At 41.4% G+C, this 27,012-nt stretch overlaps 1 protein-coding gene across 6 annotated transcripts in view; it reads right to left on the bottom strand.

The window, feature by feature from the left end:
* The window catches only part of PAK3 (p21 (RAC1) activated kinase 3), a 275,108-nt gene that overhangs the window by 32,232 nt on the left and 215,864 nt on the right, over positions 1 to 27,012 (bottom strand). For 4 of the 6 annotated variants that reach the window (XM_074915573.1, XM_074915572.1, XM_074915574.1 and 1 more), the window contains 5 exons: positions 15,260 to 15,456; positions 8,858 to 8,958; positions 4,983 to 5,027; positions 3,706 to 3,859; positions 1,937 to 1,974 (listed from right to left, as the gene is read on the bottom strand). In XM_074915573.1, the coding sequence (XP_074771674.1) occupies positions 1,937 to 1,974; positions 3,706 to 3,859; positions 4,983 to 5,027; positions 8,858 to 8,958; positions 15,260 to 15,434 (513 nt within the window). In that variant the 5' untranslated portion in view covers positions 15,435 to 15,456. Of the gene's footprint in view, positions 1 to 1,936; positions 1,975 to 3,705; positions 3,860 to 4,982; positions 5,028 to 8,857; positions 8,959 to 15,259; positions 15,457 to 24,217; positions 24,238 to 27,012 lie in introns of those variants that run through there. The other 2 variants (XM_074915576.1, XM_074915577.1) reach the window with 2 other exon arrangements.

The raw sequence follows: 27,012 nt of genomic DNA, 5'->3' as shown, positions 1-27,012 counted from the left end.
AGCGAGGTGCATCCCACCAACCCGCCTGGGGCTGCCAGGCAGGCACCTTGACTGCTCACCCAGGCTCACGCTACAGGCAGTGGAGAATAAAAGCCACTGACAAGGTGCACTTGACCTTCAGACAGCCTCCAAATACGGGGCAGGCAAGGGAAGTCTGGCTGATCAGTTGTCTACATGTAAACTGAAGCCTACAGTGCAGATATTTACAGTTAGGTGAGTTAAAATCCCCCCACCAGTCCCAGCTGCTACTCAGAGGCAGGGGGTTATATCATGTTGTCACAAATTTGCTGGTGAAACAAAATACTGAGAAGGTGCCTTGTTAACTGCTTTAAAGCTGGCTACAACAGACTACATGGAGAACTGAAGCAAATAAAAGGTATTATTCTACATATTAACATCTCACTTGCATCATCTTTAAAATGTCATCAATTTGGTCCAGTATAAATACCAGGAAGAGACAGCCCACAGGGAACAGGGAGACCTAATCTTCATGTCTGTGTTTATCTGAATAGATAACTGTGTCACTGCCTTAAGTCACCTGTACTTGAATACACTGTCATACAGATGCACCCCCACAGAGTATTCTGAGACTCAGTCCCATTACCCAACTTTTAAAGGTAAATGGTGAAACAGGCTACCAATCTGGCCGAAGTAGGGAGTAATACATCAGACAGTAAACACCAGTTTAAGGGCCTATTCTGGCAAGCAAGGAGTGCCCTAATGGGAAGGTGAATGTTACTCGGTCATACATTAGCGTATAGCTTCTTACGCATTGTTAGCACTTTGCTTACATGGGGATAGAAGATGATTAAGGGAAATAAAAAGAAGGGAATAATCACATTTCTGTTATATCAAGTTCCTATTTTTGTTATATCAAGTAACTATTTTTTCCACTGGGCTCCATGCTTGGTCTGACAGCACTAAATTGTGCAGCTAGGACATATACAATGTCATATTATTTAATGCCAGACTCTCATTAAGGAGTGAAATGAAATTAAAGTAATTCCAATGACTGTTCAATCCTGTCAGAGAGTTGTTTTCCCTGTACTGTAACATTCAACCAGCATCCTCTGAGTCGGTAACTTTTGAAAGCTGACATCTTGATTGTCTCACTACTGTCTATGCCTGCTAGAACAAAATACCACAGCATGTACCGGTGTGTCCATACCCACTGGAAAAGCTATTGGGAAGGCTTACTATGCTCTAGTGAACCCCAAACTTCCTTTTAAAAGTTTGGTTTATTAAATGAAAGTGGCATCGATTGAAAAGCTGAAGTGTGAATATTCAAAGATTATTTTCATTTCATTATACACACTCTCTGCTGTGTAATCACAAGCCTAAAATTAAGTTGCTTAACACTTGAAAATAAAGGCCAAATCCCCGTTCAGTCATTTGCTATTTAATGCACTAACATTAACACTAATAAATCTGGTCAATATTAATGTGAATGTCATGACTACATCTCTGGGATTGCTATGGCAATCCAGTATTAATTAGAGTGGATGATTATTTAAAACTTTCTTTCAATGGTTCCAGTGAGTTACGTATCAATTATAACCTTATTTATATTCAGCTACATATCCAGCTGTACTAAGGATAAATCATAAAATTTAATAGAAATGGATTCTAAGTTGTTAAAACTAAATTAAAATAGACTAATTAGACAGTACTGCATATTGTTGCAAATTATATATTCCACCATGGCTAAGAACAGCAAGCAATCTTCTGTCTGCAAAACCAGACTTTCATCTGTTTAAAAGTTCTTAAACAGAAAATGAGAAAACAGCCAGTGATCCCTCTTCTGCTGCTGCAGAGACACTAAAATGTACTTTCTTTCAGCCTACAAGGCTGGCACTCTATCACAAAAGGCAAAGCTCACAGCTTGTTCCACAATTCTTAAATGCTATGAAAGTAAAAAGGTTACTTTCACACTCACCGAAGGATGGGCTTCTATGTATCCATGGGCGCTTTTATCTGCAATGTGCAAGGGAAAATGAACCACATGCTGTTAAAAATCTGCCCGTTGTGGGGAATCCCACAGAACAAGTAAATCCAAATAGATAGCATTTTTCTTTCACAACATCCCTCCGGTAGCAATAGTCATTTCACGTAGCAAGCAAGATAACAGGACAATATACTTGGTTATTCTTTTTTCTACGGTTTCTTGTGCCTATTTTTTGCCCTGTTTTGCTAGTAAATAAAATAAACTCGCTCAAGAAAATGCAAATTGTCCTTTAACAGCCAATGCTTCTGTTCCACCCAAGAGCTAAAGCAGATTTTTTTTTTTTTTTTTAAAATAATTACATGCATTGATTCTTTTTAGCTTGTTGAAAATGTTTCCCCATAAAACCTTCCCCAAAATCCCCCTTAGCCATGGCAGTTCTATGCTGACATAGCACAGTAACAGCTCCTGAGTTCAGGAGCATATACTAACTGTTTTGAATTTTGCATTTCATCACAAAAGTAACTGCTATTTTAGCAAACCTTAAGTGTCAAGTTAGTCAAATCTTTTAATTATGGAATTTAGAAAAAAAGATGCTTTCCCGCAAAAGAAGAGAATTGTTAGTAAATTCTGGAGATAACTGCACAGTTTTCAGAAGAACTACTGAGAAGCTCTCCAATTCTGCATTTTGGAAGTTGTATTGGTTGAACCAGCAAACTGAGGAAATCAGACTCCACTGCCACAGACTATCATGTAGAGAACTGAACCACTGCAGGTTAAATTACAGATGCTGTCCACACGCTGTTGGATAGAGATGCCTCTTTATTAGCGGAAACTGTTGACATGAGCTTTACCAAACTAATGGTATCTTAATGGTATTTTTGTCTAAAAATCAACTCAGTTATTAAGGAATAGCCAAAGAATACAAGCCAGATATGCTGCACCTAGTAAAAACCTCTGCTTACTTTCTAGATGTGTCACCAGACAGTTTGTCTAGCAAAAAAAAAAAAAAAAAAAAAAAGGGCAAATTAAAAAAAAAAGCAAACTGCAGCACAGACTTGCACTCTCATTTTTGCAATGCTACACTACAATTTTGCATAATCTACACAACCCAGGGAAAAAAAATGACACCCCCATCACATTTGCAGGTTTTTGCATAGTAATGGCTAAATCAGAAGGATCCTCCGGGAATGAGCATGCTACGGAGACTGCTCTGGATATGGACACCTTCCTTCTCATCCTCTGTGGCAATATTCCTTTTATATCACAATAGCAGTTGTTCCACGTTTGCTTATGAATGCAACCTAATCTTCTCCTCAGCTAACACAAAAAAATAATTGAAAATTCTCCTCTATGACAAAGTATCACAAAAAATCCTCATAGTCTATAACCTATTGCTCCAAGGATTCAAGAGTAACTCATAAAATGCACAAAACAGGTATACCCCATACCCCAATCTGAATGCTATGAATGAACAAGGATGTGAACAAACAAAAGTAAACATAACTTTTGGCCACTAATGCTTCTGACTAAAAATGGTAACGATTGTTCCATCTAGTATCATATTTAGTTCTAAAAACAAGTGACAAAGAAAAGTCACAGTTTCAGTAATATTTAGGGGACAAAAGGAGAAATACAATCCGTTTCAGGAGTGTTCCACAAAGTGGATTTTTTTAAGGTTATTTCTTGACCACTTGAAAGTTGAACGTCAGTCTCATTTTGGGGCCTGACATTCCCTTTTTCGCAGTGAGGTGTCAACTTACCTCCTGACGTAAAGCTCATATATTTCTGGTTGTTAACTGTTTCTTTGGAATCATAAAATTTGAGAACATCTAGAACAGCTTGTGGGTTCTTCTTCTGCTCCAGTTTTGTTATGTTCGAGGTCTGTAGTAGCCTGGCCCACTGCTCTGGAATGCCCTGTAGATGTCAAGTGGAAAGAATGTGGATTTAGAATGTTTAACATACGCAGCTTCATAGATCTTTACCAAGATCCCATGCTACCTGTAAGATTACTTTCAGAAATTTTGATTGATACCTTACAATTAAAATTAGTAGCTTATACATTAGATGCAATCATTCTCTTCTCTATCAAAATATAGAGCTAAAACCAGGATCCAACTTTAAAAAGAAAAGAAAGTTATGACTGTGATAGGAAAAAAAGTGCATGAAACTCATCTTTAAATCAGCTCTGTTCTTCCATGGAATAATGATTTAAGGCTTAGCTTGTTTTCCTGGTGAGTCAGTGCAGACATAACAAGACTATTCTATATTTGTGGACAACACAGTGTATTTTAGGAGCTTTACACTGGATTTTTAATGCTTAATAATGCAAACACATTTTGCTGAAATGATCACTGCTGTCTGATTAAAAGGTAAACCCCACCCTGTTACAATTAATTTTCAGCGTACCAGAGAATATTGTGGGGTTAAGAATGTATTTAAATTCTCAAAATCATAACACTGAGTTGTACCACTGCTGCTAAGGATGTCTCTTTTTTGAGCTCCTGTACCTCTGTAGGTTCTCTACTGTAAATATACAAAAACCAGGGACTCAGAAAACAGTCTGAGAGTGCCAAAGGCTTGCATGAATTCTCGGACATCTTATGAGTGAGGGTGGCATTTGAAAATTGATCCAATCGCTGAAAGCCGCAGCTCTGCACCGAAATTACATTGATGAAAAAATGCTTTAAATATCCAGTATAATTTCCTAAATTTGAAAGCCTGTAATTTCCCCCATTTACTGCACGGCCAACATCTACCAGCAAATTGTAGGGCTTATTGAATGAAAAACTACACCTGAAGTACATTTAAACTTAGCCTTGGTGCCACCCCAATCTAGGTAAACACTTTAATACAGCTTCTTCCTAAGACGATCTCCACAAAACAATGTGTGACATGGGCCTCCAAAGTTTAGGATTAATGAAAAAAAAGTGGGATAAGCCAAGCAACAAATCTACTGCACACACATCAACCTGCTGCTGCAGTGCTATGACATCTCAAAGAAGCATTTTGATGCAAGTCTTTTGGGCCTGTGACGCACCTCTGGGAGCTTCCCTGTGCACATCTGTGAGCCATAGAGATCTGGCTGTAATGGACGTAAATAAAGAAAGAAAAGAAAGTTAAAACAGAATGTGGGACAACTTAGAAGGTGGGAGGAGGAAACCAATGGGCCAAAATGGGGAAGTCCCATCTAAAATGGGAGTTACGAGGTAGATACCAAATAAATTAGGTGGTGGACAGGCTACAGGAAGGCAGACTTAGGAAAACAGAAAAATCACAACTGTTTCAAAGTTTGGAAGCATCATTCCCCCTCCTCTCTTTTTTAAACCAGTTTTTCTCTCCCTCATAAAAATACATTACTAAGGATTAACGGCAAGTGACTGGAAAAATCACCTGTGATTTCTGTTTTTTAGTTAAAAAATAAAAACAATAGAGAAAGATCTGTGCTTCTGCTGTTTGTCTAGTTTTGAAAGACAGGTTAGTATTTTTGAATGGCTCTACACAAGTTTTTTCCAATGGTTCTCCAGCCCCAAGATCACAATTGGCCAGTGCAGGAGTCAACAAAGTGCAGTGGGGAAAGGAGCTGGTCAAACTCAGATTTCACACTGGGAGGTTGTGCATTGTCATAATACAAATAATCTATGCGCATCAGACTGAAAATCTGGACAATTCTAAAGAAATGCTTGATTAGATTAGTAACGTGCAACTTCTTTGGATCTATAGCCACAGCTTTCTCCCACTTGCTAATGTCATCATCTTGAAACTTTAAAAGTTTGGTGGGTGACCATTTTATTCTAGATTGGGGATCAGGAAACTGTTTCAAAACCGCATGCCTTACAAAACACACTCCCCAAAGCCCTGCAAACCACACTTCTTCCTCTGCTCAGAAAATGCAACCGTTTCTTCAAAATAAATCAACATAAAGCTCTAGCAGCATGCTCCCACCCAACTGTTTCAAACCAATTTTATTTTGAGCTTTAAAAGCCCTACTTCTTTGCAAATGTGGTTGCTCCAAGCACAAGTGAAATGGAGATACAACATACGTTCATGAGCAACAACACAGCTTGGTGCTCGAGCCTGAAAGCTGAAACTCAGGAGCCCATGCAACTTTGATTTGAAATGCAACTAACAGCAATCAGATAATGCAGCTGGGGGGTGACTGCTCTGGGTGTCAGGAAATGGCCCAATGCATTGCACATAACCAGTAGAGCAGACACTATAGGCATGACAACTGGAATAATTCAAAACAAAACCCCCACATATTTGCTCATTTATTGGACATTCCCATGGCACTTCCAAACTTTTGAAAGAGACAGACAGTGTGACTGATCACTAGACAGTGGGAGTATTTTTACATGATATGGCTAGTGGCAGTTCCTTCAGCAGGACATACTTACCACATGACTACCCAGCTGATACACAGGTTGTATCCAGGTTGGGACAAATCAACCATGCCTAATGTAACGTGCAACATAATGCTGGCATCTGGGATTAGTTGGGAGCCGATACTTCTTAATGGTACAAAAATCCCCTTTCTTTGACTGGCATTTCACTCCACTAAGGACTGCAGCATTAAGTCCTGTGCTACAAGCCCTGGCAAGCTGCATGGGGGAAGTCACCTATCCCTTTGGTTTGTTTTGAGTTAGTTAGAACCTTCTCAAACTGCAGTGCTGCACTTCCATGCTCTAGGGACAAGTATTATTGTAGAAATACTGTATAATTGTGAAACATCAGCCATCTAATGTCCACTGCTTCGAAAGGGAAAAAGACACAAAAAGAGATTGTGCTACAGCCATGAAGGTGGACCTATCTAGCCATGCACAACTGCTTTGTTCTATAAAAGGCCAGGACCTGTGCTGGTGGCATCTGACACCAAAAAAAAAAAAAACCCAACCAAAAAACACCATGCTCTCTGATGCTGGAGACTGTTTTGACACACTGGATGATAATAGAGATCAAACTGTGATCTCTGAAGCACTGATAGAGAGTGCTTGTGTTTAGAACTGAAGTGTGTTAACCTCAATGTCCCTCCTTTTTGTTCCCGCTGGCAGGGACGTGAAACTAACTGGGATCCTCACCACCAGTCAGACTAGTAAAACATGATTGTGACCCATTGTGTTTGTATAGAGCCAGAAGGAAAAAGTCTGAAGCACAGGGCAGAAATAAAGGCAGAAGGCTGAAAGGAAGAGCAAATACAGAATATGAACAGCTGAACATTCAAGAAGGGGAAGGGGAAGGGGAAGGGGAAGGGGAAGGGGAAGGGGAAGGGGAAGGGGAAGGGGAAGGGGAAGGGGAAGGGGAAGGGGAAGGGGAAGGGGAAGGGGAAGGGGAAGGGGAAGGGGAAGGGGAAGGGGAAGGGGAAGGGGAAGGGGAAGGGGAAGGGGAAGGGGAAGGGGAAGGGGAAGGGGAAGGGGAAGGGGAAGGGGAAGGGGAAGGGGAAGGGGAAGGGGAAGGGGAAGGGGAAGGGGAAGGGGAAGGGGAAGGGGAAGGGGAAGGGGAAGGGGAAGGGGAAGGGGAAGGGGAAAAAACAAAAGCAGAAGTAACAGAGTATATAATATGACTCCAAGATAAAGAGAATGGCACTGAGGATTAACCTGAATAATAAAGCGGCTACAGGGAGAGACAGGAAAAAAATAGGAAAACCAGGATAGACAGCAGGGAAAAAACAATTAAAAAAGCTTTATATTAAGTTTCTGATCAAAAATGACCACATCTGGTCTCTTTAAATGAGCCTTTAATCAAGTGCTAAGGTTTGGCACACAATAAATTTTGAAGTAAGACTTTATAAGTGATATCTATTTTTAAAAAGGCTAATTAACTAGTCTACATATTTTAAATGTAGCATATTTCCTAATTACTAAGGATATTTCCAATTTCACTACTCCTTTGAAGGCATGCTGTCATTTAAACGTGTCTTTTTATCTTCTATTGTTCTTGATATTAACAGTATTGCTACTGCAGCATACAGAAAGTTTCCAGGTTTCTGAAATGTTTCTAAGAAACAAAAGTAGCAATCAAGGTGAAAAATGATGAAGAAATAATATTTAGGGGTCAAATTCTGAAAACCATCTTTTGTCCAGGCAAATGATTTGTCCCATCCTGTTTGGTGTATGCAGCCAGTCAGCACTAGCACACTTTACAATTTGACTCACGGTGATAACACAGTCTGACCACTTAGCTCACAGGGTACTACTGACGGTACGGAGAATTGCTAATGTTTCCTCTCACCTCCACAGCTCAACCAAATGTAAGTTTACTGCCATCTTAGCTTTAAGGATTAATGGTTTCAGCACCTAACTAGTAGTCTGAAAGAAAATGCTTTGAAGCCCCCTGCGCACTTCAAGGAGCTTCTATCAGACTCATTTTTCCCAACACTTCAAACACTTTGTTGTGATATAAGTAGAAAAAGCAGACTGCTATTTTATTAAAGGCTAGAAACGTGTCTGATCACCTAGTCTATGGATATATTTTGAATAATATTAAATTAAAATGAATGGATTTCCACAATGCTATCACTTTCTGGGCATCTCCAAGGACTGTCTGCAGAGCAGATGAACTTTGCACTTTGGAGCTGACTGTCTACAGCAAGACATACACTATGCACAAGTGTGTGGGTTTTTTATGCTTTTCTAAAGACACTGAATAACCAACCCCTGTAACAGCTTGTGGGACTGATAAAAGCACACACCTACGTTCTTCCTAGTTTTCATTTTCCACAGACACTCTGCTGACAATCCTTGGAGAAAAAAAGCAGCCTCAATCAGAAGTAAAACACTCCAAACCCTAAGCCCAACAAATAAAAGTCTCTTTCTTCACAGCCTGGCTGCTGTCATCTGACGTTTCTGGCAACAGGAGGTTATTTTACCATCAAGAAACTAGAAGCTCTGGTAAGCACGCAATACAGCGGTTACTTACTGTGAATTCTCCAGTGACGGCATCAAATCCCACATGAATGGTATGTTCAAAGTCTGAAGGAAGAGAGATTTCAGGGCGTTCTTTCTCTTTCTTCTTGTTGGCTAGAGGCAAAATGTTAACATGCACTTATTTTCTGCACAGCTTTTCATTCAAAAATTTTCACAATCAGGTGTGCTCAAAATAGTATTTTAAAAGTGGAAAACAAATCAATTCATGTCTGTCTTACTTTACTTGACAAATAGACCAAAGCTAATACAATACCAGCCTGTCAACCCCAGTTTGGGAAGGTCTAGAAGGTGTTATTTCATTTTCTTTTTCTTCCAATCAGTGTCACAGCTGCCAAAGCAAGCTGTTCATGAAGTAGCCTTCTTAGGCTATCTCTAACCAGTATGATTTCTATTATCAGGTTTTTTCTCATCAGGTTTTCTTATTTAGTGACTAACTCCTGTTTGACTTTGCTCCGTGGGTTCCTGCAGAAATAAAGCACCCAGGACATGCATGTGCATGCCTGTCTGCATGTGTCTTTCCTCCAACATACTTTGAATCTGTTGTCAAAACTCAGCCAAATCAGAGGAGAGAGGTTTTTTCAGATAACCAGGTTCCTACAAGTTCTGTGAAAATGGGCAGCTCAGAAGACAAAGATCCTATTCCTGCCTCCTCTCTGAGTAAAAGGCTGAAGCAGTGGCTCTGTATTAGAAACCACAGCATCTGCACAGCAACAGCTTGGAAAAGCTTCATTTGAGCTCTCAATTAACTAGGACATATAACCATAAACCCCAGGCTTTATTAGTTTCCAGAAATTCTTTGTTTTTGACTCGCTCCACCAGTATTCAGAATGTGGAGTATCTTATTGAAAGAGACAGACTTGGAAATCAGTCAACCTGCATATGTTTCTCACTTCCCTTCAGTTTAAACACATTTTGAAAGTAACAACCATTGTGGTTCTTCTCCTATGCTTTTTGCTACTGACAAAACTCACTTCAGCCCTGATAAAGAATGAGTGGAATAAAGGCTGAGAGAAGCTGCCTTCACTCTGATGCATCAAGAATCTATGTTCAACAGAGATTTCTCTGAAAAATGGTGACAATAATGCCAGTTCTAGACAACTCCCAAACACCCAGATAAACATAGCATAAACTCACATTGCAACATCTATCCTGCTGGCAGGTACCTGAAATATTTGGCTTCCCTGGAGAACCAGCATGCTCCAAGACTAACTACCACATGGTTGAGTAATACAGTACAGAGCTATCTGTAAAATCTTCTCTAGTGCCAGTGGTGTATCTGTAACAGCTGAGGGGAACTGCCATTCTACCAAATACATTTGTCATTTCAGTGGAAAAATTAACATGCTCTGTTTGGAACAGAACAAATACTACAGTGCCCACTTGCAGTATGTGAGACTTATTAACACAAACTCAGGAAATAAGACATGCATAAAGCGCTCATGTGGAATTAAAAAAAGTCACATCACCTCACGTCCTTAAAGAAAGCAGTCTGCACCCCAGAATCCCACCTCTTCTCTACTGCCCTTCTTACCAGTTCAATGTGTGCTTTGTTTACATATCCTCATCGTGACCCTGAGCAGGCCTGGCTGATGTGACAGGACTTCATGCTAACAGTTGTGAGAAACCCAGAGATATACGAAAGGTTTATACTGTGCCTATCACAACAGGATTCTGTATCAGAGTCTTTAAAGGCCATTTATTAATGATAATATAAAAATGAATCACATGCCGTAGTTACACATCAGCAGGAGAGAATGAAGCAGTTTTTCAAGTCCTCTTTGCCTTCCATATTCCCTCAGTGCGGCACCAGTGACAGTCATGTTATACACATTAAGAACAGCTGGACCAAGACAATTTTGTGTGTGTCTTATTTCAAGAGCAAGTGTCACCTTCTACCAATATTGACGAGGATGGAGCTTTGCTACTCTGTTTTCTGGTACATCAGCCTTCTAACATAAAGCACTACTGTGCTCATGTATTTTTAATTAACATTTTCCTTCAGTGTTTTAGTATTACATTGGCCAGCTTCATGGGTTTACCTAGGGGTCTCATCCAAAGGTTAAGCTCACTGTGTACCAGCACCCCTTCTAGCCGGGATCTGTCTTTGCTCAGAGGTCTCTCTTTGCACATCTTTCTTATTCTACCTTACAGCCTCCTTTAGTTGGAAGATGCTTCACTCTTCATAATATAGTTTATAGTATTTTGGATGTTTCTAATCCTTTTTCTGCATTGTTGCATTTATCCTCATTAAATAATTACCTCCCACCTTTTGTCTGTACTGCATACCACTATGCAATGTTAATTGATGAATTATTTTCATTTAGCATTCAGTAAAGATGGCAGCAATATATCAAATACAGATGCAAGGCTTTTCCCTTTCTTTTATCTCTAAGATGATGATGTTTAATTTTCAGGATAGATATTGCCAGTTACAAGATGTCATCTCTGTTCAGCGTTCATAACTTTCTACTGTAGATAAGAAAACTGGCTTTTCCTACCTCATCATTTGCAAGCAAATGCAGTGAAAATTAGATTTAAAGGATCATCAAATTCAGTTTAAAGCAACAGTCAAATCTAGAAGTGAAATAAGGCATTACAGAAAACATTCCGTCAAAAGCAGCACTTGTCCATTCTAGGCTTCTCCTGCCAGGGGACAAGTGTTCCAGCTCATGCCCCAAGGTTTGCCTCATCTGTTTCATGGACCTCTGGCTACCAGGCTGTGGATGTAACACCTATGGTCCAAACACTGATAAACTATAAATTAAATAGAGAATTAAAACAGCTCCTTGCAAAACCCTCACCCCTCCCCAGCCTAAAAACTTTGATGCTTCTGTCTGCACCCTGCAAGTCAAATCACTTCTATTTTACATAAACTGGAAAAGTAACAGGAAAAGACATGACTTCTTTGAAGCAATGACTGACTGGATTCAAGGGTTTTATACTGGAAAGTCCCATTTGATTTTCTTATAAACGCCCCTTACAATACACTCCTGCTGCACAGCAGTTAGACATAAGAGTCACCCACACCAACTCAGCAACTATTACAGATTGAAAGAGAACAAGGAAGTGTATGCTGTCTGCCACGATCTGCATCATCATCATCATAATGTTAAAAAAGCAGTTGTTTGGGAGAAAAATGTGACTCAGATAAGTGGTAGCTTTTCTCCAGAGAGGGAGAAAGGGTTTGACCTCACGCTTATGCCCTCCTGTTTGCTTGCCTCTTCCTCTCATTCTGTTCTTTCCTTTATCCCCTCTCCCTTCCACTTTCATTCACGCTGTCCTCCCATCCTCCTTCCCACTCTGCTCCTCCTGTCTTACCCCAGCAGCCTTAACCTTTTCTTCCTTCTACATTAATCTTAACCCCACTGGGTTTTTCTTCTTCCCTCTTTTCTTGTTTTTCTGTACAGGAGGCGGTCAGATCAGGTGACTAAAGGTCAAACTCTGTTCCCATCTGCAACTAAGTCTAAAGCAGCTTAGATGGAAGTGGTATCATTCACTCAGTAATCTTAACATGGATGTACCTCTTTCGCTGAAAGGGGCATCTGAGCTGTGGTGGGCCTGATGCCCTCTCATTTCTTTAGGCTGAATGCTCTACAGTGCCTTCATGGAGCCACCAGTTCACACACAGTATTAATTTACTTCATAGCACAGCAATTACAGGTGGTTTAATGAAAGAAGAACAAGGCTGTATCGAACAACCAGAAGCACATAAGTAATTTCTTTCTGCTCTCAATTCTCCTGAGGTAACAGCACTCTGCTGAAAGGAAACACTAATGCTAGAACTCCACTGTGGCTCCCATCACCATCATTACCTCCGAGGAAGGAAGGCCAATTTCACAGCTTCAGCATGGGCTATGGGGGGAGCAGGTTCAGCTCCTTGTTTCACACAGATTACCCACGTGACACTGGAAAGGTATTTTAGTTGTGTGCCTTGGCATCCTGCCCCCAGGAAATGGGGTACCTTACCCCAGAGACAGGGATGAGAGGAGCTACAGCAAGGAACATTAGGAGGTCAGGTGCTATGGGAAGGAGCAGCACACTAACACCCAAGTGGCTTGTTTCAATTGTAGACACACAGAGGGGCCCCACAGAGCCATCAGTGGCTTGCCAAAACAAGATTTTAAACAGAGAAGTGCTCAAACCCTGACTGAAAACTCTATGCTCCAACAGGGGAGTGACTGGGAGTGAAAGATGCCTGGTCCTCAAGCACAGCAGTCCTGGCATACACCATTGCCTTGGAGAGAATGCACTGCAGCGTATCCACCCTCACATCCCTCCTGACTGGTAAGCAAATGAAAGACAACTGCAGGTTCAGACAGAAACACCCTGCCATGGTGTTTCTTCATGTTCTGTTTACTAGTACCACTGGTGGACTATTAAATATAAAGTTATGATGGTGCAAAGCACTGCACTAGATGAGAGCAGCCATTTCAATCACCTTCTGTTTTATAAGCAGGACTCTCAAAAATATGTCACTGAGTCTGTGAAGCATGCACAGGCCAGCTGATACCCTGACCCACAAACCGACCCTGAGATAAAACCACCTCAAGGGGCTTGGCCAGCCAAGCTAAATTCCCTCATTTATTATTTCACCCAACAAAATTAAGCTATAAATCGTAGGTTGCTTTCCCTCACAGTCACATTTAAAATCATGATACTTGCTTATTTCCTAAGACTGCTCTGACTGGCAGTTAATTACATCTATTTTTAATGTCACTGATCATTTCTAGGAGGGGTTGTTTCTGGATCTCCCCGCTTCTGCATGCATTTCACACAGCACGTCCTACTTCAGAAATATTCCTTCTGAGAGGGATAATACCATCCTGCTGGCAGTCAGAAGTAGTGACCCAAGTCCATCCAAGAATTAAAGAAGCTGTGAGATATTTTAATTTTGGTCTTTAAAAAGAATCATTTGAGAAATAATTTTTTTTTCCAGAAGGGGACATTTTGGGAAGCACTCTGCAGAGTGAACTGGCCAGGTCTGCCTGAGGGATGGGCCCATACAGTCACAACCTTCAAATGAGAGAAGTCATCAGGACTGCCCCTGACTGAGAGGAGGAATGGGGCTGAAATTGTGCTTTCTACTGCCTGTGAGGAGTTCTGAACACCAGACTACCTCCAACTGCTCCACATGACCTGTAGAAGAGACTGGGGACAGGGCAGTCAAGCTGCGAAGGTGAGCTGGAGCTCCAAGGAATGACTGCAGTCCCACAGTTCTGAGCTCTCCTTGGAGAAAGGATGAGGACATCAAAGCTGGAGTCCCTCTCAAAATCCAGCTGGATTTTGTGCAGCTGATCACAACCCTTCGAGCCCAACATTTCAGCCAGTTTTCAGTCCACCTTACTGTCCACTTATCTAGACTGTACTACATTAGCTTGTCGGCAAGGATACTATGGGAGGCTGCGTTGAACACCTTACTAAAGTAGAAGTGCTTTCCCTTCACCACCAAGCCTGTCATCTCACAGTAGAAGGCTGTCATTATGGTTCAGCATGAATTCCCCTTCATAAATGCCTGCTGACTATTCCTGATCACATTCTTAACCTTCATTTGTGTGGAAATGCTTTCCAGGAGGATTTGCTCCACTAGCTTTCCAGGGATCAAGGTGAGGCTGACTGGCCCATATGTAGTTCCCCAAATCCTCCTTCTTAAAGACAGAAGTGACATTTGCTTTTCTGCAGTCATCAGAAACATCCCCCAGTCACAATAACCTTTCAAAGATAATAAAGAATGGCCTTGCAGCGACATCAGCCATCTCCCTCAGCACTTATGGGTGCAGCCCATCAGTTCCCATGGCATTACAAAAAGAGATCTCTTCCCTTAATTCTTTACATAAACTAACTCAAAACACACTTCTTTCTCCAAATGCATTTCAAAGAATGCATCTGAAATGTTGTTTCCTGCATTTTTAAAAGACTCTCTTGCTGTAACCACACCTAGCAGGTTTTAAACCAAGCCATTCTGCATCCTCTCTCAATGCAAAATGCTCCTGTTTCTGGAATGTAAGTGCATTAAAAAAAACCCAAAAGTGTCAGGCATATTGCTGTCTCACTTCTGCAAATATATTTTCAAAAGTACATAACCTCATCTCTGTTTCTACTGCAAATGCAAATCAAAATCCAGAGGAAAGGATCCTCCAGCTTAACTATAAAGTTATTTTTAAAAGACAAGTCGCACAACGTGTGCACGTTTTACTGGCTTTTCAAAGACAAGAAAGTAACTGACTGAACACCTCCTCCTCTTTTGAAACATGTTACTAGAGTAATTGAAACAGAAGGCTTTGGAAGGACCAACTGAAACAGAAAGAAAGCAGTGGCAGAAAGCAAAGACGGCAATCAACAATCAAAAGAAAGCAAACAGAAATGTAGCCACCCATTTGCACTGCTGATACTTTACTTTTATCCCCTCCTCCTGGGAAGATGGAGCGAAGCCTGGCTTTCTTGTTCTTCTCCTCAGGGGCCATGGGGAGTGGTTTCGAACTGTGATTTAGTGCTGAAGAATCGCGATTGTTGCTGTTCATTCTCAACGGTGGGGCTGGAGGTTTCTCTTCAATATCCAGGCTATCGGACATCTTCAGCAGCCCTCACAGCCTCCTGCAAAAGCAGAACAGAAAGCATGCCTGTCAAGTAAGGATGCCAAGGCTGATGTCCAGGGGAGGAAAAATGGCAAGAAAAGTTTTCTGGTGGAATAAGGAAGTCTTTCTATTAGAAGTTTGCTCTGAATAAGGTTACTGCGGTTGCTATAAATAAATGCAGCAGCCAACTCCTAAAAATCACTGTGTTACCATTAAAATAAAGCTTTTTAAATCCCAGTTAAAGGCTGTTAAAATTATTTACAGATTTTTTCCTGTAGTTGTTTACAATCCAAATTTTCCTCTAAAACCAGACTTACAAAGCAAAATTTAAATGATTTACTGAAAATACTTGTATCATAGTGAACCATTTCTATGATGTAAGAAACAAGGTGCATGTTGGGAGGATATGGATAGCAAGTATTAAGATCTCTTTTCCCTCCCTGCTCTGTGTTTGGAGAGGATTTAGTCCTGGGAGCGTGGGACTTCAAAAGAAATGATCTTCCCAAACGAAATTCATTTAGAAGTACCAATTAAAAACTTTCTTGCACATAAAAATAAGCAATAACTTTGCTTTAAAGACAATCAAAACCTAAGCGGGAAAATGGTCATATCCTGAAAACCATTCAAGTCATCCTTCAAGTCCTTCAGTACCCTGAAATTGTTACAAAACTTTCTTAAGTTGGGAAAACACAGGACAGGTAAGACTTTTCAAATTCCTATTCTTTCTAGTGTATCTTAAATATTAAAATTCAAGTCTGGATTAAGTAGCTGGTTTAACAAACAAGGAACACTTGGTAAAATGAAGTGTTTTAAGACCTGAAAATAGAGTATGATTTCAGATGGATCAGATGTGATGTGGGCTATACTACATATTTTTAAAGGTTACAATTCTACAGACACCTTGCCTTCCAACCCCTCTAAAATCAATGTGGCTCCTTTTATGGTAGGCAAGTACAGACCACTGTGCATGTGTTATGGATCTCTCCTTGTGCTGATTCACAGATAACACAAGTTATTGCAGTCATCAGCTATTCTCTTAAATTTAAAATTAAATAACTTATGTTTTTCAGCTGTGGAAGTTGTAGGTTCTTTTCAGAAGTATCAGCCAAACATGGTGACTGTCACTTTCACAAAGAGGTCCTGAAGTTCAACTGGTAACAGAATTCATGCTCTCACTTTGGTCAGGTAAAGCTGCCATGGTTGAGGGTTTTCAGGGTTGTTTTAAGATTTTTTAAGAACCAAGGTTAACGTTTTCAACAATTGCATTTATTTTCATACAGCTAGAATTTTGCCAGGATTTCCAGTTGATATATTAATAGGGAATAATCAAATCCACATTGCCTTAACTGACGCCTTCCACATAAAAACTAAATGACCAACTGAAACATTTAGAGATGTTCACTCTAGACTGTTTTTGATGACGTGGGCATTTTAGCCTTTATTACCATTTTCAAATTACCACAAATATAATGATCACTTTTCTTATTACTTGATTTACATTTTTAATTTAATCTAAATGAGATCCCAAAATACAAGATCTAAGATTCAAAGCATCTCTCCAGTGACAAGAACAATAAATGAAATATACCATCACACTTCTGCCTTGCACTGGTCCCTGGGTCCACAAAGTGGGGTTCCTGAACATCTAGATCCCCACGGGATCCCAGGGACCCATCCTGGGGTCAAACAGTTGAAAACCCTACTAACAGCTGGTCCCAGCCCCCTCCTTAGTACATACAGCATGAAGCACAGATGCTGGAGATCTTGATTCATAAACATGTATTCGAAGACCTTACTGACCCCAGTTTCTCACCTCCATCAGGGAAGCAGTTTGTATAAGCACTCTGCCCAGCTGACTTCATCCACTGATTTGTGTTAAATTAGTGATCTGAGCTATTCTGGCATGTTTTGCCTGCAGCAAATTAGGGAGAGCTCAAACAATTGCTCCGCTAGTAGATCAATATGGTGTTCACCAGGCAAAAGAATGCCTACGCACAGGTTCAAGCCCCATGTGAACTGCTAGAACTTCCCTACACCATGGAGTTGCTCACTTCCACCTGCACAAGTAATAGTGAACTACAGGCAGCCACTGACCAGGTGTCAGTCCCTATAGTCTTGCCTTCAGGCCTAGAAGTATGGGAAAGATCACGCACTCTTAACTAATGAAGTCACGTACTGGAGGCAGCTGTCAGACAGAAAGATGTTTTTGTCCTTTGGAACACACCACCTGGGAAAGCACAGAAATGATCCTTCACAGAAAGCTGCAGTCCCCGACATGTGCCTGCTCCCCACAAGATGGCTCTGCCCACCCAGCCCAGCTGCCCAGGCTGAGATCTACTGGCAGACCAGCTCTGGCGATGGAGAAACATGGCCCGCCCTCCTAGGGAAGCACATATGTAGGCAGTAATGTGCTTTATATCACCAAGGAATAATTATAACCCTGCTCAGGCTAGGGCTTGTGCTGATCTAACTTTCAAGTAGAGAGTAGCCTATTTACCTAGAGAATTAAATGCTTTTGTAGATTTAGGACAAACAGTTTAACGGTACTAATCTTTGTGATTTCCATCCCAAAATGCAGAAGCATTTATAATAATGAGGTGGAAAAAAAAAAGCCAGTGATGAAAATTACTGCAAGGTTATATAGGTAGGACTACACGTGTTGTGCATGTTATCCTGGTGAAGGGAAGGTGCATGATGCCCAGGCATTTCTGCACAGGGAAGAGTGAGGGAGTTCCCAGCATATGAAGCCTAACAGAGACATCTGGACATGGCTCCCTCTTCCTCCAGCAATTTTCACAGACTAGGAGCTTATGGCAACAGAAGCTTTTATTTTCTCTTTAACACACCTACAAATACTTTTCCAGTGCCAAAGACAGCCTTCACTGCCTGGGATCACTGGCATTAGGCTGACCACAGAAGCACCAAGGCACGTTTTCAGCTTGTTATCAAAAGCAAGACGGTTGTTCTGTGAAGTCCATAATGGGACACAAAGTTTCATCTGTCCCTCAGAATGGGACAACTGTATCCGTCACTGTATCTATTTGTAAACAATGCCAGTTTGCTGAAATAGGTCCTCTCATGGGATTTCATTCCACAAAGAATACTATTAACGGTTTCTGGCCCAATATGCCTATGATGTAATTATTTCCAAGATTTTGAAAGGAACACTATATTTTGTTCAGAGCTGTTTCAGGCTCAGTTTCAAGAACTGTACAAAGCTCTTTTATTCACTTCTAAACCAGGGAAAAAGGAAAAAAAAAAAGAGAGGGGGGAAGATAGCCTAAAAGGTTTAACGGTTGATATTAACTTTCTAAAGCTGGTCTAAATGAAAACTAAAGCAAACCACAAGGCAACACACACCAAGAGACTTACAATTTATGGTTTTCCTGATCAGAGCCCATCTGCTCTTCCATTCTTTCTTATTTACAGAATTTCCATGTACTGCTGCATCACAACAAAAGAACATTCATTATCACGTAAGACTTCAGATTTTAAGTGTTTTGTACTCCAACCTTAACTTAGAGAAAACCTGTGAAGAATGGAGGGTCAACAAGACTTATTCAGTTCAAAAACTTCTCAGGCTTACACTGCAGAGAAGTGTCAACAGCATGACAGCCCAAGTTAAACTCTACCCTGGGGCCAAGCTTTCCTGTCATAATAACAAGTCCTTGCTCTTGCTAGTGTTGTTCTGCATAGGACGACCCCATTCAAAACCACCTTCTGTCTATTGGAAATGATTATGCCATACCCACATATTCAGCCAAACAGTCAAATTCTGGTGTGGTGGGTTGGGGTTTTTTTTAGGGTTTTGTTGTTTGGTGGGTTTGTTTTTTTTTAAATAAAAGGATATTGATAAGATTGGAAGGTCAAAAGACTGGATATTAGGAAGTGTTTCTTTACTGAGAGGGTGGTCAAACACTGGAACTGGCTTCCTAGAGAGGTGGTCAATGCCCCAAGCCTGTCACTGCTTAAGAGGCATTTGGACAATGCCCTTAAAAGCATGCTTTAACTTTTGGTCCGTCCTGAAGTGGTCAGGCAGTTGGACTAGATGATTGCCGTAGGCCCCCTCCAACTGAAATACTCTATTCTAAAAGCTAAACCTTAATTTCTTACAAACGTGAGGTTCACTGAGAATTTCATTCTTTGGAGATTATCTTTCAGAACAAAATGCATTCACTGCTCTCATCACCTGACAAAACAGCAAGCATGCAATGAAGCACTCCTAGGAAACTTCTAGCAAAGCAGTTCATTCAGCCTCTGGATTATAAAATGGGTTTTGTACCCTTTTTTCCATACCCAGAAATGATAACTACTGCCTCACTAAGAATCCTGAAGTGTTGCAGCAGCACCAAATCCTGTCTCCCAGAAATAAACTCTACTACCTCATCCCCTTCATACAGCTCTTGTTCATACAGGTACAAATCTCTCCAATCAGAACACACATTGGTTTCATGAGTTTTTCCTACGCCTCCTGGCAGGGACCCAGGCAACCTTGCTCCCTGTAACACTGTTTCAACTTGACATGCAAGGCATGTTGATGATTGTATTCTTCCCTGAAGAGAAATGGTTACAAAACTTCTGTTTCTTAGGTGCAAGATGAATTCCCAAGCATCTCTCTTCATGCTAAATTTCTATGCAGTAATTCAAGCAGGACATAATCCACTGAAGACCTTCTCCCAAAGAAGCTATTGAAAACAAATCCCTCAACAAGACTAAAAGACCTTCAATTCTCACCTGTATCAGAATTGCAAATTCTAGAAGAACAGTGCTGAAGTAACATACTCCAAGCCCAAAGGATCGAAAAATCCACAGGACTCTGACTGAAGGGTAGGGAGCAGTTCCAGGATCTCTCAGCTAATATTCCACAGCTCTCACAAGCTCAGGGAGACAGTGTGGCATTGGTTTACACTCCTACCCCATTTTTTAGACTCTTCCTGCAGCCCTGAGTGCTAGAGAGTAAATTTTTTAAAAGCAGAACTGAGATTGCAGAATAACTCTGCAGCAGAGATGAGATCCTGGTAAGCCCTGCACACAGACCTGTTCCTCGCTTCTGAGCGCTGCTACAACACAGCTAACCAGAGCACTTCACCATACCACACCAGAGCTGTAAGAGCCACACAGGTTGTCAGCAGGGACAGCTTTTGGAAGAGGCCAGCCTGTGCTCATGAACAGGGTAGAGTGCACAATCAACAGGATTTTCATCATCTTAGTCAACTCAAAGACTCCATTAGTGCAACCAAGGTAGTGCTGGTAACCCTTTTCAGATAATTGCATGTGTGTGACAAAGAGGACAGATCCCCAATTACCCACTTCCAGAGAAAATCCCTCTCAGTGGCCATTTGCTTTAAGGAAGCATTTAAAGACATGGACTGTTGTACCAAAATACAACAGTGTGTTTGAGTGCGTTTAGCTAGGGCTTCACAGCCAAGTGGCAAAAGCTGAAACCAAATTCTCAGCCAGGTCAGTTGCTTCTGCACAACTATTACAGGGTTACGGAAGATGAACCAACATCCCCCCCACCCCTTTCAATCACCAGTTAAGTGTGAAGACAAACATTGACTTTAAATATATGACATTCAGCTTCTACATGACTCAATTCCCCCTTGGCAAAAGTCTGTCTTATATTTTTGCATCTAGTTCTTGCCAAGCTAGGGAGAGAAAGGAAGGTATTTGAAGCACCCAAATATCCTCAAAACAACACACACACAAAAATTGGTTCAGTTCAGTTCAAGTTAAGAGCAGAATCTCATGCTGGGCCTTTATCCCAGTAAGTTCTTCACCCCTGTGTATCTGGGGAATACTGTTTGTAGATAGATCTTGAATAGCTTTCTTAGGTTAGTCACATTATTTCAAAGTCTGCACCATTCGGACATGACTGGTTCCAATTAAAACTCACAAAGAGTATCCTGTTTGCAGAGACACTGGTGTTCATTTTCAAAGCCTCAGAGATACTATTGCAGCTTGCGATGCAGCAAAACTGTTTCTAAGATCCCTTGACTGGAAGGAGCCTTGCCAATTTTCAGGCAGCAGCTTTGCAAACGTAACCTGAAGATGCAATGCTTGCTCTTTGTTTATAAATATACTTCCTGCAAAAGGTATTTTATTAGTTTGTTATATGGGCCAAATTCTGCTCCAAGGGACGCTCATCCATTTCCCAGAAATCAATGGTGATGTAACTGAGAAGGATTCTCTCTAGATAGAGTACCGAGACACTCTGTTAAGTACTATCTGAAGGTATTTATACAGTACTTCCCAGCCCAGTTGCAGAAAAACTGTATCTGCTTTTCTACATCTGCATGTTTACTTGCAGTTTTCTTAAAGTTCGTTTGAAAAAAGCAGCCAGTTACTTGTATAGAATGGATGCAGTCATGGTTTTACTATTTACGTGAAAGACGTTTACTGTCTTCTTTGCAAAACTTGGTTAAGTTCAATTACAATACTTTTGATTAAAAAAAGGTCATGTTAAGCATCAGCTAAAGCAACTCTGCCTGGGCACAAAGGGTCCATAATGCACCCAAGGGCAGTCTGTGCTCAGCTGCTTCTACCCCTGGGTGCCTGCAGGCCGGGAGGTGGGTCTGTGGGGCCAGCAGCCAGGGTGCCTCAGTGCCTTTGTGCGTAAGGACATCTTTCTGGGACCTCTCCCACATGCACGTGTTGCAAAACAACCATTGTGTCCCATCTTTATACAATCCTGAAAAAAAGTCAGTGTTCACACAAACTACAGAAGGACTTATAACCCTAGATACCATAATAATAATAATGCTTCACTTTCATACTGCCTTTCATACAACTGTCTCAAAGCACAATACAAGCATTTGCCAGTTAAACCTCCCCATTCCCCTCACAGGCAGGTAAACATGCTCTGAGCTGAACAAATTATTCAAACTGAGTAATTTCTTTGATGCATGTAGTCTCTGTTTGCAAACACCCTGTAAGCAACTTACTATTTCCTCCAATATATTCATTTATTCAGAAGTCATCTTCTGAAACTTGCTACAAGCAACTTCTGGCCTCTGAACTAGCTGTTCATAGGCAGCTCCCTGTGTGGAGGGGATATTTTGAATTCAGGTTGTATCCAAGCAAAACTATCCAGGTCACAAGGACTTGCAACTGCTTGCTTTCTGAGATGGGATAAACAAGCTTCTGTTAGGAATTGCAGCGTTAAGTTTTACTAAGTGATTTACTAATACTGGTTTTAAATTCACTTGAGAGTGCACTTGCAGCAATAGTGTCAAAAATGAATACAGAGGGGATGTGAATACAGTAGCTGTGAATTTAATGGTTTAGACTACATATTTATTCAAATGTGAATTATTATATCCTTTGTCTGGACCTCAAGAGTCATCCAGTTTAACTGCTAGAGCTGGGAATGGACTGAAGCAGTGGAGCTTGTCACAACTGATGAAAGTAACCTGCAAACATATTTTTCTCCCCCTTTCTTAATTTACATTTGACAGCATTTATCAGTAAATGGCCTTCAAGGATGTCTTATCTTCAAACACTAAGTCTGCCTATCTAACTACATTTCTTTCCTCAACTCTTCCTCTGCAAACTGCCAGTACAACACAGGCAACACTTTACAAAATGCATCTGACTTTCATCTCACAACACCCTTCAGCCCACTCAGTTTAAGTGCCTCTTCCCAAAATGTGGAAACCCACTGCTGCTCTGCAGACTCACAAAACCCAGTACCTGCTCCCACTACAAAAGCTTCATGGCTCCTCACACAGGTTCACTTTTCCAAGTGCAACAAGTACTGGGACTTGCCTAGTTTTAACAGAGCCCTTCTCACTTCCTCTCTGTACAAAGGCATGGATGGCTCTTCAGGCCGTGGTCCCACAAAGCAAAACACGGGATTATTTTTCCATCACGAAAGCCAGTGATGTTTAAGGTTAGGTGTATATTTAAGGGCTGTGCTTAACCAGCACTTAATGTATAAGATAACATGAACAAGGATGCTGAGGCTTCAGCATAGCTGCAAGACACCATGAAAGAAAAACTGGAGAGAGTCCCTTTCCACCCCACTGGGAGAGCGCTGAGCCCCTACAGCACACTCCTAGCCCAACATATTTTCTTTGTGGGTGTTTTTTAATCACACAAAACAAAAGCAATCTGTTCAAACTGTGCTCATACTGGGATCCTGTCCATCTCCTAAACTACTTGTGCTTGGGATGGTTACATGACCTGGGACAGGAAGAAACGTGTATACAGAGGGTGCGGGGCAGCGAAACAGCTCTCCCATGAAACTTTGTACAGGCATTCAGTAATCAAAGCTCCTAACAGCACAGCAAAGAAAGGAAGTATATTTCTAGGAGTTACATTAAGTGAGCCCCTCACAGCATCACAGTATCAGAAGGTGGCCTGCAACGTGGTTGCAAAACCACCTAATGCATGCAGTCCATAACAGAAACAAGCAAATGAAATGTGGAAAGGGGGAGTATGGGCAGTAAGTGCAGATGCAAAGCTTGGCTGCCAGGAAAGCCCCTGTGGTAACCCTATGCCAGGCAGTCTCTTGGTCATTATTATTTTAAAAATATTGATGGTATATGGATTTAAAATCATTAAGAAACACACTTCTAAGTAACTACTTTTGAGAGGAAAAGTGACTTAACTTCATATGACAAAGGTATGGACACAGATGTTCACTAATGATGCAGAAAAGCCAGCTGGGTCACTAGGACACTTCTGTCACCCAGAGAGAGCAAGTGGAGAGCTTCCACACTGCCTTGGGAAGGGCCACCAGCACCCCCACCCACTTGTACCCAATCCCAGACACTTACATGGGTATTTCTGTCATGTTTTTTGAATCACGGTTTGAAACAGAAAGGTTGTGCTCTAAGCCACTGAATCTGGAGACACACTTAGACTGCCTGAGCAATGGATGCTCCAGAAGAAGCTAAAAGAGGAAAAAGAATATCAAAATGAGGTGGAAGCTCCCTGAACTATCTCCATGGGTCCACAGCATTCCCCCCTCCCCCCCCCCCTTTTTTTTTTTCTTAATGTAATGGGAAACACTTCTCTGGATTGATTTGAAATAATGAAAAATTACATAGAAAAGCCATTCATATGCAAGAGGAAAACCCCAAAATCTTACAATTCCCCCTTCCATTTTTTATTTACACAGCTGAAGGGCTCCACAAAGCAGAAAAGCATGTCTCAAAATTAGCTGTGCCTATCAAATATCCCACATTCCACAGGACTGCATGTCTTGTCCTTGTCTACACATAGAAGTGGTTGTGTGAAAGTGTGGGTTTAAACCATTATAGATAGACTGAAATAATTCTCCATATGGGCTTAAGCCTAAGGTTCACTTTTGCTCTCCAGGAGTCATCAAATGTAAACAGAAAAGATACTTATTGGAGACATCAGTATTGCACCTGCAGCAATAAAAATTTCACTACCTTAATTTGGATTAAAATAGCTAAAACAAATTATTTTGAGTTTTAATTTGAATTAGCAACTTGAAGTCAATCCTGAAGCAGTGTCAGATCAAATATGAGAAGCCAGCTCCTTTGCAAGCTACGTATGGAGAGACAGTTGCAAGCAATCTACTTGCTCTGACTTAATGAGTCCTCTGAGTGTGGCAACAAAGCATGCCCATGCCCTTTCCTTCTCACATCCTGAAAGTGATTTAAATGCTCTCTAAGTGACAATTAAAACATTCCAGTCACTGACCCCAACTCAGGTGACAGACAGTAATCCTTCAACCATCGTAAGGCTCTGTAACTGGTTCAAGCTGAACACTTGTTGGCTCAGTTGGCCAGTCAACCTGAGTACAGCGTAAAAGAATCGATGCTTTTCAGACACCATCTTTTTCTGGTACAAAAGAACATTCATGCTGGGAAGACTTATATTGCTGCAGTGGCTTAACCAAAGGGCTGTAATTGTACTAGTTCATCTGGAGAAAGGCAAGGCCCCAAAGCAACCCAAAGAACCCAAACCTGGGTGGTGTGGCTTAACTCAGCAGGCAATTAAACACCACACAGCCACTTGCTCACTCTCTGCCCAGTGGGATAGGGGAGATAATCAGAAAAAAGGCAAAACTCATGGGTTGAGAAAAAGACCCTTGAATAGGACAGAAAAGGAAGGGAAAATAATAATAATGATAATAGAATATACAAAACAAGTGATGCACAATGCAATTGCTCACTATATGCTGACCAATGCCCAGTCAGTCTCCAAGCAGCAGGCCACTACCCCCCCACCAACTCCCACCAGTTTTATTGTTCAGCATGATGCCATATGATCTGGGATGTCCCTTTGGCCAGTTGGGGTCAGCTGTCCCGGCTGTGTCCCCTCACAGCGTTCTGTGCACCCCCAGCCTTTTTGCTGGCAGGGCAGTATGAGAAGCTGAGAAGTCCCTGATTTAGCGTAAGGACTGCTCTGCAACAACTACATCAGTGTGGTATCAGCATTATTCTCATCCTAAATCTAAAACACAGCACTATACCAGCTATTAGGAAGAAAATTAAGTCTATCCCAGCTGAAACCAGGATATTGGGCTTGCTCCTTACAGCAACAGTTACAGGTGCAACAGGACAGGGACACCTGAAACATTAATCTGACAGGGTTTGAACAATACCCACATCTATATGGTAGGGAGCACACGATCGTGTTCAAAGATCACAACTGTTGCAACTCAACACAAGAATTTCACCCCTTCTCTCATCTTCTCTGGTGAAAATGTGTTAAGGGTGAATTTACACTAGCCTAGTAAGGTACCAGGCTACCATGCATGCTTCATCTATACCTGAGAAATACCCCAGGAAAAATCATGCTGTGGTATTGCATCAAAGCGAATGTCTCTTATTTTACACATCATGCATGCCCCTTACTGCACAAAAAATAATACAAAGCTCCCTTACACCAATATATCTGGAACCACATAAGGGCAATGTCATCATTTCATATTGGCAGGAAGACATTGCTTTCTTCTGTCAACACAGCTTCAGGACATACAGGTTGAACTGCCAGTACTTTCACTGGCCTTGGACAGCTTAGGAGTCTCTTTACCATGTTCTCCTGTCTTTTATCCTCTCTTCCTCACTTCCTGTGCCTCTCTAGCACATGTGCATTCAAATGCAGGGTTTGTCTCCAACTTACATGCATAGCACCACACAGTGGTCTGTGTCCACATTCTCAGCAGAGCAACACACATTCACCCACCAACTCCACCATTTGCACCAGCTTAAAACGGAGCATCTCAAGGCAGAGACCCGAGGCCTGTTTCACACAGTCTGCTCTGTTGCAGCAAGGGAAAGGCCAACAGCACTACAACCAACCAATACAGGAGCCTGAATGTGGCCACTCTCAAGCAGAGTTTTGATCCCCAGCAATACCCAGGCTAAAAACCAGAGATCTGGGCAGAGCATTCACCAGTCACGGAGTTTGGCAGGTCTAAGCTTGCTCTCATTACTGTTCTCTCTCTTTCCATGTAAACAATAGCAAAGGAAGCCTCTTCTTGTTTGGACTTCCATAATAAAAATTCTCTATATAAAAGTCCTTGAATACATATTTTTGGGGCACCCTGAACTCCTATTGAACTCCAGCTGGTACATTAAGACTGCGTTTAATA

This window comes from Athene noctua, chromosome 11, assembly GCF_965140245.1.
Source record: "Athene noctua chromosome 11, bAthNoc1.hap1.1, whole genome shotgun sequence".
In the NCBI taxonomy this organism is placed as follows: Eukaryota; Metazoa; Chordata; class Aves; order Strigiformes; family Strigidae; genus Athene; species Athene noctua.
The sequence above is the reverse complement of the archived record's forward strand: the minus strand, read 5'-3'. Positions and strand labels throughout refer to the sequence as shown.